The 12,249-nt window shown below is 40.7% G+C and overlaps 1 protein-coding gene across 14 annotated transcripts in view; it reads right to left on the bottom strand.

Moving 5' to 3' along the window:
* DLG1 (discs large MAGUK scaffold protein 1) overlaps nt 1-12,249 on the bottom strand; it is a 1,315,748-nt gene that overhangs the window by 154,551 nt on the left and 1,148,948 nt on the right. For 3 of the 14 annotated variants that reach the window (XM_078666471.1, XM_078666477.1, XM_078666478.1), the window contains one exon: nt 394-429. The exons of the other annotated variants lie outside the window; for them this stretch is intronic. In XM_078666471.1, the coding sequence (XP_078522597.1) occupies nt 394-429 (36 nt within the window). The remainder of the gene's footprint in view (nt 1-393; nt 430-12,249) is intronic. 14 annotated transcript variants of the gene reach the window in all.

Raw genomic sequence — 12,249 nt, 5'->3', positions numbered from 1 at the left:
TTTACTGCAGAAACAAACAGATGTCTATAATATTCGCAGGTACGTAATGGTGGATTTGAATACGTGCATTTTTTAAAGCAAACACCTCAAAATGCGTGTCATGCAAACAGATTTAAAGAAATGTTGAATGAACTTTCATTCTCTTATTCATGCCAGAGGAAGAAGAGTTGCGCCCAATTAACAACAGGACGGCATGACATGCCAGGTAACTATCAAGGACATGAAATGATAAATGAAGAAGCCAGGCAAGCATAACCTGAAGCTAAAACAAACATTAGTCAAACAAACACGAAAAAAATGAACTCTCAGAACAAAAGATGAAAAAAATAAAAACTCTGATCATGAACCATGTAAAACAACTGCACAGGAAGATAAGCGTTTAAGTGACTGGACCTTGTGAACATCCATACTCATCTGTGATCAATATTACTTTCGTGTTAGACAGCAGGAAGGAAAAAAAATTAAAGAAGGCATTTTAATTCAAAGAAGCAAATATCATGTCAACAAAACTGCATTTTTCACTTCAATAGGACAACATTTTAATAGAAGTACTGCAACGGAATTGCCGATTCGGACTGCTTAAAAAAAAATAATACAAGCTAAAAATGCAGTAAAGCGCCGTCCTCTTCATTGGGTTTACTTGGTAATGTATGCATGGCACAGGCAAGAGATCTTCCAACTTGAAAGTTTGCATTCACTTTATGGTAGGTTTGACGTAAGCTGCTCTATTGACAATCAACCGACAATATCATACCGACTTACAAACTATATTAACATTTTTTCCTTATATACCACACCCAAAAAAAACCACAAAAAATCCCCCCCCCACTGTATTCCTCATTACGTGCCGATACAAATGGGTAGATCATGGCGTTGACAATCAATTATACATCTAATGACCAGTTATGAGTTGGGAATCGACATGGGGGCCTGCATTTGCACGCAGACCTCCATACCAGCATTCACAACAGGTCTTCATAATGCACCAACAGTGGCACATTATGACCCGCATTTTCTCACATCTGCAGCCTGCACAAATGGTCAGCTTACTACAGTGGGGCTGAAATAGTTTCCAGAGTAAAGGTGCTGCCTGGTGTTGGCAAACTAGAATTCACCACTTTCTCCCCCCTCCCCAAAAAAATACCACAATACAGATCGAGTGGGCAAAACCCAAAGGCACATTTTATAGCAATGGGCTCTACATAAGTTCCTAAATATAAAGGAACAAGTTCTGATTAACACTGGTCTTGATTATTAAGCACATGTCCCATTAAAACGGTAAGCTAATGAAGCACCACAAATAGCACCAATAAGAGGCTACGTTAGTGTCCTACTTATGATAGAGGCATGCCTTTATTGTTCTTGAAAAGTTATGATGGTCTGATGGGGACCTTATGAATTTATTAGACTTAAAAAGTTAGCATAATTTACAAATGTTTGGGCCAATATCAAACGGACGGATTACTAAGTTTCATTATTTGGTCTAAGGTTATTACAAAGTAGAAATTGTTCTTTAATATAAGGATTTACTGAAATAAATACATGTGTATGATAATATTAGCAGCATGAATCTCAGGAGGGAATTATTGTTATATAAATTATATAAAATATTAATTAAGAATGGTCCGTAAAGAAGTTTTAAAAAGTATTTTTTAGATTCTGCTTGACTGTTTTAAATAGCGTATGTACCTATCTATGTAAAGCGAGAAAATAGTGTGTCATATTGTTACAGTACCACTATAGTCTTAATGATACCTAGTGTCACTAATAGCTGTGGTCTTAATAATGCCCTGCTAGCTATAAAAGCCCAGAGTCATTCAGCGTTTGCTAAAAGCTCAGAGTCAATCAGAAGAACTCAGATTCATTCATCGTTTGCTCCCCATAATAATCAAATTATAAAGTGGGCAGCTTATGATACCACTTAAGGGGGACCTTTGCTGGTGATTTTATTTTGGCTCCAGGCATCTTTCCACCTACCCGACGTCCCGACTGAGCCGGGGGCCTCCTACTGTTAGTCTCCCCCGCCGCCGCTGCCTGATCCAACACACGGCCGCCGAGGGGGGAGACTACAACCCCCAGGTCTCCTTGCTGCATCATCCCGCCCACCTCCGCGCCCGGAGGCGCTCAATGGAGCGGCGATCCTCCCGCATCACGGGGCGCGTGCGGGCGGCACCGGGAGAAGCCCGGGACAAGGGCTGGGCCGTCTGCGGCAGTCCGAGGCAGGGCTGGGCCACCCTATTGACTTCCTTCAGCCCGGGATACCCTGGTGACTTTGTATACGATTATTGGAACGGGTGAATTTGTTTGTAATCTATTGACAACGGACCAAGTATTAACAACAGTGCTAATAGGATGTTTATTTGATCGCTACGGATACCAGTCGCTACAGTGTTGGGTTGATTTCAGCAACAGGTTTTGGGGTATTATTACATAGGTCCCTCGTCTGCTTATCTGGCAGTTTCTGCAGAATATGTCGAAACGGAAATTAGAAAAAACACCAAAACGCAAGGTTAACCATGGTCCCACCATTGATGAGTACCTGGTCAAGGCTATGAGTGCTATTAACGTAGAAATTTCTAGGGCAGAACGACGCCTATCCCTGGGCGTAACACCTGGGCTTGAAGTTATGCCGGCCCTGGAGGTAGATGTCATCATGGATAATTCACAACTTGAGGCTCCCATAGTACAGGTTAATCAAGAATTCTCCCCCTATTACAAGACACACCCTTGCAGGAAGAGCAACGCCAATCCCCTAACCTTAGTGACCCTCCAACACCAAAAAGGAGAAGAAATTGTAGAAAAGATCAGACCAAATCGGGGAATAATGGCAAACCGAGAAAAGGGCCCTTGACTCGTAACCAAAATAAGGACTCGGAGAACAATGACGTCCCTACAAACGTACATGATGAATTTGTCAATCGTATTATTTCTTCACTAGCTCAGAAAATGGAATCCATGCTTAAACCTCTGGCTGCTAAGCTAGACACTTTAAGTCTAGAGGTTGAGAAGTTGGGCACCATCATGAAAACAAGGAATAGTCAAACCAGAGATATAGGCACCGAATCCCTGGTACAAATACCGCCAGTGGCTATGTCTAATCTAAACATCCTAAACACCACAACGGCTGGGCATAGTAACTTGATCCCTCCATTGCAGAATAACCCTGTTATTCCAAATATTAGAGGGAGTGTACATTCAGACCCACAGTCTAGTATCTTACAATCCACTAGAAATGGGCAAATGAATGATAAAAATAGATCCCAAGTTATGAATAAGCCTAAGGGACCAGAAGAACAGAAAGAGCAGGCTGTGATTAATTTACCGCCAGACTGCAGTCCTTATGTAGCAGTCATGGTTAAAGTCCCACCGCTAGGGATAGAGCAAATTGAAAGCCATTGCACCCTGAAGAACAAGGTGCTACATTGGCTACATGACCACTGTAATATCCCTGTGGAACAAGCGGACCAAATCTTAATAACAAGAAGGGTGCAGTGGATAGGTCCATCTAGAAAAACGATGCAAGGGGACTGCATAATCATTAATTTTAAGAATCCCACCTGGGCACAAACGTCCCTTGAGAGAGCCTCATGTAGCACCTGTATAGAGCGATTAATTTAGCTCTACCCGCTCGGATACTTCTACAAACATCTAGGTAACCCCTCTTTAGGAGGCAGGAACTCCCAACCCAGTAGATTAAACAACACAATTGCCCCAGCAATTCATCATACCCTCCCATTATCCAACAGATTCCATGCCTTAAGTACTCTAGATTGCAACGATTGACTGACACGAACACAACAACATAGGGGGGGTACACACCGTATGTTCTCTGTTACTGATATTAGAAACAGTCATTGTTCCATCGAGGTACCCCTAGAGTCCAGAACACCAAGAAGTAGGCCTGCAAACTATAAGTCAATGTCTGAATACAATGACGATATAATTGTGAAAGAAAATCGGGCTAAGGAGGATGGGAGTAAAAGACTGGGCATGGTAGCAGACCGACCACTAATTACATCACTAGAAGATCCCAGGGAGATAGTCAGTAAAGGTATTGCAGGCTATCCTGTAGTACTTAATCAAGGGGGAGGATTTTCAATTGTAACATGGAACACTGCAGGCTTGGCAAATAAGATCAACATGCCGGGTTGGAAGGATTTCATTAGTACACACAATATAGTGTGTCTCCAAGAAACATGGGGTACTATAGATGTATTTATAGAAGGGTATACGGCTTACAACCTGCCCGCGTTACCATCACCGTCAGGCAGAGCTAAAGGGGGGCTGTTAATTCTGTTGAAAAATAACCTCCCAGTTAAAGTCACGAATAGTACCAACGTAGGTCATTTTGCTCAGTTATTATTGATTAAACACAGGGGTAGCCGAGATGTATTGTTGATCAACTTTTATAACAATATTTTTAACTCCACCTGCCATAGCCTGGTCACAGAATTAAGACAGGACCTATGCAAAATGACTAATATAGATACTACCAATGTAAATATGGTCTAGTTGGGGGATTTTAATCTGTCTCTGTGCCCATTGTCAATGACCAAAGCATGTGGGCTCCTACCTGATGAAGGGGATAACTGTCTACACTTTTCCCATTGCACATATGGTAACACCCTAAATGCAGTTATGACTGAATTTGATCTAGATATCCTGCAATGTGTGAAGGATGCGAATGGGAAGGATATCCCGACTTTTACAGGAAGATCATCCGAGAGTAGTATAGACCATGTCTTAGTCTCTGTTAATATTGTCAACCTATGTACTATCCCGCAGATTGTTGCACTGCCCATAAGTGATCATAACCCAATTATATTGGAACTGTATGTGTGGGGGAATAAGACGGCTGATTTGTGTACTGTTGTCAACAATATTGAACCAATACGCCCCAATGGCACCAGAATCAGGTGAAAGGGAGAGAATTCGGTCGAATTAACAAAAAAAATTGTTATGGAATGTGGTCAAGAAATTGCAGATAATTTATCTTTAACGATCCAACCAACTGAGACCCTAGTCCATTTCACTACGATTAATGAACGTATTTCTAAACTTCTTACTAAGACCACTCCCAAAAAACAAAAACAGGATAGGGTATGGTATGGTTTGACCATTCCTGTACGGTATCACTGAATAAGCTGAAACTAGCTTTATCATCCAAACCTAGGGATAGTTCAGTCGTTCGTAGCCTCAGAACCGAATATAACTCCAATATTAGACGACGGAAGGCTGAACTACAACAAGAAGCTTGGGATAACCTTGACTTTGCTGCAACAACTGCCAATCATAAACTGTTCTGGGACACATTGAATAGTAAATTTCTCAAAAATGAAACCGTTCCGGAAAAAAGGGAAATAAATCTGAGGCAAAAAATTATAGACCCATCTCTTTACTTGACTCCTCGGTCAAAATTATGAGCAGAGACCTATTGATCAGATTGGAGGAGTGGGTTTCGGATAATAACATCTTGGCCCAATCCCAGTACGGCTTTAGAAAAGGCTTGGGTACTCTGGAACAGAGCATTAATCTGGAGCTTCTCATAGGAAAATACACTAAAGCCAAACATGGCCGGCTTTTTTATGTTTTGTAGATTTAAGCAGTGCTTTTGATTTGGTGAATAATGGTGTTCTTTGGCCCGTTTTACTTAACCTTGGTGCACCCAAAGCAATTATCTATTTTTTAGCCAGACTGTAGCAAAGGTCCGGTACGGTCACCAGGGAGAATGCACCCCTAATTTTAAAGTAAAACGAGGTATCCGTCAAGGGTGTGTGCTGGCCCCTCTCCTTTTTACTTTATTTATTAATGAAGTAAATGAGGCCCTTAAAAAGATCCCTGCGGACTCCCCTTTGGTGGATGGCAAAGAGACACCAGTTCTGCTTTATGCAGATGATGCCGTGTTGTTATCTAGAACACCGGTGGGGCTTCAGAGGCTAATTGATGGGTTTGCCAATTTTATAAATAATAGGATGCTGTTGATAAATAAAACCAAAACATTTACTATGGTGTGTGGAGAGAAATTTAGAAACCAGAGACCTTTTATAATAGAAGGCAACAAAATAATAAATGTGGAGTCCTTCTGTTATTTAGGTATCTCATTTTCATCAGATGGGGAATGGAATTATGAGATGTTAAAGGTCCAGGCCAAACTCAGAAAAAGTATCTATGGTGTTTTTAAATGTGCCACTAATTTAGGTAACCGGCGGGTCAAAGAAATGATTGACATTTATAGAGCCAGATGCACTACAGTGGCACTTTACGGTGCGGGAATTTGGGGACATCAAACATGTGGAATTTTACAAACTGAAGAGAACACTTTTTTAAAGTAACGTTTATGCCTTCCAACCTCTGACTCTACAGAACTTATCCACAGCGAAGTTGGTCTTAATTATTTGTTGGATTTGATAGCCATGAGACCACTGCAGCTTTGGAGATCCATTTGGTCTAAGGAAGAGACCTTTTTTACTAAGGCTATTATAAACAACTGTCTTAGGTTGGATAATGCAAAACGGATACCATGGCTTAAATATTTAATCAAATCCTACGGTGACATCTTTGATAGACCGATTACAGGGAACCATAGTAGTCTCCCACCACTATCTAAACAGGAAGTGAAAGGTACTTTCCTGACCTATAGGATTAAAAAAAGGCAAGAAACCATTAGGAATCATGATACATATCAATTTTAACATATGTATACTGTTACAACTGGTCTCCAAGGATATTTAAAGTGTGTTACTAGAAGTTCCCATCGTTTTGTTTCAACTAGAATGCGGCTTGGTTTAGTGCACCACTTGATTGCGTTACCCACTATGAAAAAATATTCCTTCGCCCCGTGCCCGTGTGATGGATCCACAAAGCAGAGCACCACGCACTTTTTACTTTTATGTAATCTGTTTTTGGCATTTAGAATCAAGTATCTTAAACCACTTTTTTTTTTAAATATGAGGCAAAATCCATCAAAGCTGCTATGTCCTTATTGATGGCTCTGGAAGAACCGGTGATCTGTTTTTTTACTGCTTCTTTTATTCTTAGTTCAATTAAGGCCAGAAAGAGTATGGTATTTTAATGACATTTTATTCTTTTAAAAAGTTACAATAAGGTTGGGCAGTGCCAATTTTATTTATCACTGCAGGGCATAATATGACGGGTTATACCATATGTAACTTTTTAGGTGCTATGTGTCTACTGTTTACATTGAGCACACAGCACTTTCACAACTTCCGTATTACTTGATGTAATTCTATAGCTGCTACGTGTCAACTGTTTACATTCAGCACATTGCACTTTATCTATCTTATCCATTAAGATGTAATTGTATAGCTGCTAAGAGTTAATTGCACTTTTATAACCCCTGTATTACCTGGTGTAATTTTACAGTTGCTATGTGTCACTTGTCCTTATTAAGCATATTGCACTTTACATATCCTGTTTATTACGATATAATCTCACAGCTGTTAAAAGTTAATTGTATTTTTCAATGATGTACTATATTTATTATCTAGGAAACGGTCACATACTGAATTGTTTTTATTTGTTTGGTATCATATGTGTGCTTTTATGGTTGTCTGTCCCAACCGAATAAAGCTATATTTGAATTGAATTGAGTTTCACTTTAAGATATCCAGGTTCATTACAAGTGCTGATTTGAATAATACCTAGTCACTAGGAGATCTACCAATGCTAATCCTAAGAGTTTTCTAGATTTAATCATTTATATTAGCTCCTGCAATAGAACATTGGGAGCTGGTTAGCAAATTCAATTCCTCATAAGCAGACAACAGCGTCTGCTATAGACCCACTCATGAAGCATTCCATGGATGTTGGCTCCTACACTTTGTATTTAACAAGTGACTGTCATTCCTTTTAGAAATGCTTGCCAATTAATCCTAAATTCATAGGTTAAATATGCTTTCCACACAGGCCCCACAATACGAGAGCAAGTGATCAGTACCACAGATAAAAGTCTGTCAGCATAGCACCACATTGCATTAAACCTGAATATAAAGTAATCAACACACTTATTTGAGTGTTTGTGGATGTGTTGCTTTCTACTGCGAAAGAAAAATGTGGAGGAATCTGCAGTAGTCAATCCCACACACGGGGGGTGATGTCGGTGTTACAGAGTGTGGTTAGCCGTTTAAGTCTAAAAATGCTCACAATTCACAAAGTTGTAAGTTTGTGGGGGTGCACTAACTGAAATATGGCTCTTATTCACGCTGGATATGATCAAGCTGGGAAGGAGAACAGATTACTCACAGATCTATTTGGGTCAACAGGAAGGGCTTCCATGAGTAGTGCAACCCCCACCCCATAGAAAAAAACATGCGTTTGCACTCTACACTCCATTTCCACTATGCAGTTTTGTGCATTGTATGCACAGAATGAATGAGAGACATCGTGAGAGGTCGCATGACATTCCTGCGCTAGTTATAGTTTTGTAAGTTTATTACTATGAATGTTTGTGAATTCCTAAAAGTAGTAAATCGGAAATTTTTCGTAGGTGAACTTTTATCAACTTTTATCGTTGAATAGGACCCAATGTGTATTTTTTTTACTCTACTCAAAATATTTGCTACAATCACTTTTGAATATTGAGAGGCAGAAACCCGTAATAGTACTTGCAATGCTGAAGAGATTTATTTAAATATTTGAAAACTTTAGAAAGGGTGATTGGAAAAGATTTGCACATCGATCGGCGCTAGGAAACTTGTCAAATGCTTTCTGCTTTTTTCATATCATAGAGCCTGGCAAGAGCCATAGGTTCAGGTTACTGAGCATTTGATTTAAACACAGATTTGCAAGAAGAGGTATAAGCATAAATCTGTAAATTAAATTGTACTGTGGCTTAATCATGCCTAATTCTTTTAACACACAGGAAAGGCTGGAAAGTAAAGCAGTTAAATGGGATCTGTACCTCCCAGTCTCCTGTTGAAATGTCTACTGGCCATCTGGGTATGCTGCAGCTCCTGCCACACTTCTAGTTCCAAAAGGCTTGCCCTCCAAAAAGTTGGTGTCTTTTTTTTATATACCAAGCTGCCTAAGCTTGAACTTTCATGACCACTCACATGGCATTGGAATGCTATTAAAGTGTCTTGGGTAACTAGATCATTTATGTTGTTTTTGTCTGGTGGCAGCATTGATGGGAGGAGGGCAGTTATTAACATACATGGATTTATAGGTCTGGCTTGACAGTACAACCTTGGCTTTGCTATTACTTACTGTGAATAGCAACCGCATGTAGGCAGAAACCGAGTAACACAGCCATAAAGTTAATTCATGGCAACGACGTTCATACTTTTGATAAAAATAGAATATTTGAAACTGGTTTATTTTCATAAGAATGTGACACAGACCCATATCCTTTAAAAGCAAGAAAACAAACACATTTGAAGTCCTTGAATGCAATTACTTCTCTGATGGAAGACTGATCGATGTTTTTCTTGTAACAAAAGGAGCTTTTCTCTAAGAGTAGCACGCAAAGACTGTGTTTGAATCTAACCAAGCTGCAGTACATGTATGCACATTTTTCACTACCTAGTTTTCAATTGATATGTCTTTTCATCATAATGGCTAATCTTTGAAGATTTTTTCGCCTCAAGTTTACTTTTTCTAAAAAAATTCTATAGGCAATGGCAGGGAGCAGGAAAACAACATTAATCATATTCTGCGAGGTATATATTATTACACCAAAGCATTTTATTGGCATAAGACAAGGATATCTGAACATAAATGAATGCAAGTCATTATTTCCAGGCATAAATGGCAAAGAGAAACACTTACAAAAACATTCATACTGTTTTTCTATTAGACCTTCAAGAAGGTTTAAAAAAGAAAAACAGAGAAGAAAAAAAACTTTGCCCAATCGCTGCCTTTTTTCTGCCAATAGCCACAACATTTTTCTTATGTTTTTAAACCTAAACAAAGTTACAAAAACTGCCAAAAAGTGAGCCACAAGATCAAACACTTCCATTGATTGCAATGCGTTTCCAGATATCTTAAAGCTTTCAAGCTACAGGAAACACCATTAAACTGTCGGATGACCAGTTTTCCTTTAATATCTCTACTCCTTTAGGTCGGAAAAAATATTACAAAAGTCACTGGACATTATCCTCTCAGATTTGAAAAAAATACAAGGGAGGAAGACTCGGTACCTCACTGAGCCAATCCCTCCAAAAAGGGTCCCTGGAGATCAAAGACTTACGTTAAATGCAATGTATTTAAACATCTCTTAAGCTTTACAGCTTCAGAAACATTCTTAAACTAGCTGATGGGCAATCGTTCCCTATGAAACCTCTACTCCCTTTCTCAGAATAAGAACGTTTGAACTGTCACCAGCGATTTTCCTCTCAGATTTGAAAAACATATTGTAGGAGGAAACCACCTGGTACGTACCTACCCCCTATGACTGCAACACATTGTCATGGAAATACAAGTTACTTACCTTTATTAACACTCTTTCTGGTAGACATCCAACGGCAGATTCCTCACCTTAGAATACTCAGATTCCTCACCTTAGAATACTCCCCAGATGCTAGACTGGATCAAGAAAACCTTTCTCTAGCAATGCTCCTGGGCACAGCTAGGTGGCACTGTGTAGCTCCATGCGGACTCCATACCGTCCCAGATGTGATAGAGGGGAACTGAAAACAGAGCCACTTTTGCGTGCTGTTGTCTGTTTCATGCTTGTCTCTGTCTCAGCCCTCAGACGTGGGTGTGATTAATCGGCAATACAAGTCAGCAGAAGCTTAATTTAGGAACTCGTCCACACTAGCATTCAAAAACCAAACGAGGTGGTTTGTGATCTGGAAGATGCCTCGACTCTCCAACTAACTTAAGAGGCATGCAGTCTCCTGGCAAAGGGCCAGGGCCCCACTCCACCCTGTTTGTTGCAATACCACTTGGCGACTCTCTCTGATGAATGTAGGAATGCCTTTACAGCCTGGTAAATGGGGCATAACTTTGCCAACTTGATATGGAGTTGGGTTCCATAGTCCTCTGGTCTCTACTTCCACCAGAAGAGCTACCGAAAACAGAAGTGATACATCCATGACATCTGTCAATCATATCAGCTCTGGGTGAGGAAAAGAGAAGGACCAATTGCAGTTGAGTAGCTACCACTGTAGCTTGGGTGCGGTCTCTGAAATGTGGAAATTTTACTTGGTGCTCGCCCCACCGGAACGTCAAATTTCATTGCAGAGCCCTTTTATGCCACTGGTCTAGTCGACAAGGAGGGTGCTGGAGGCTAAAAGGCCAGGAAGCCCTCACAGCTGCCCTCACTGAGATCCAGGACTGAGGCTGAAAGATCAGGATCATAGCACAAGCTTCCTGGATTAGTTGCAACTGAATCATGGTCTTACTATAACTTATCTTCTCCAAATAAAAGAAGCCGCCACGAAGGAGCCAGGTGTGACACAAGCTCAGAAATCATGAACACCAATGATGTCAGGAGGTTCACTGCCATCTGGAGGTGGTCTACAACTGACAGCGTTAAGCCCTCCATCAGCCAGTCGTCATGGTTGGGGAAAACTGGTATCCCCTGACCTCCGAAGAGGGGCAGTCACCTACGCCATCCCTTTTGTGAAAACGCAAGGGGCAAAGGAGAGCATGAAAAACTGAAAATGCTCCTGCCCTGCCTAGAACCAAAGAAACATCTGTGGTACTGCATGACGGTATACATACACACACTCCATATCCAATAAAACCATCTATTCGCTCTGCTTCAGGGCAGACGAGATCTAGGACAACTTTAGCATTTTGAATATGTCCTTTCACCGGAAGCCATTCAGAGTTCAAAGGTCTAAAATGGGCCCAAGGCCCCAATGCTCTTTCAGCACAAAGAAATAGCAAGAGTAGCAACCATCTCCTATTTCAGAATCTAGAACTCTCTCAATAGCTCGTTCGGAAAATAAAACTCGCATCTCTTGCAACAGAGTGAACAGGAACTCCTCTGACATTCGCTCTGATGTGGGGGAAGATTTACTGGAGCAGAAAGAGAGGATAGTGCATATCCATGCTGAACAAATTAAAGCAACCATCTGTCAGATGTGATAGATAGATACCCAAGGATAAAGCACTAGAAACTACCTCACCCACAGGGTGGTTCTATGCCCCTAATGGAAAGATGTAGCAGCTTGTGACTGTTGACGCAGGAGAAGGTGACTGGGATAACTGGTGCCCTTTTTGGTGTACACGTTGCCTGCCAGATGCACGTCCCCAGCCTCAAAAGGACTGTGGTGATTACAG

Source organism: Lissotriton helveticus, chromosome 11, assembly GCF_964261635.1.
Source record: "Lissotriton helveticus chromosome 11, aLisHel1.1, whole genome shotgun sequence".
NCBI lineage: Eukaryota > Metazoa > Chordata > Amphibia > Caudata > Salamandridae > Lissotriton > Lissotriton helveticus.
This window is presented reverse-complemented; position numbering and strand designations above follow the sequence as displayed.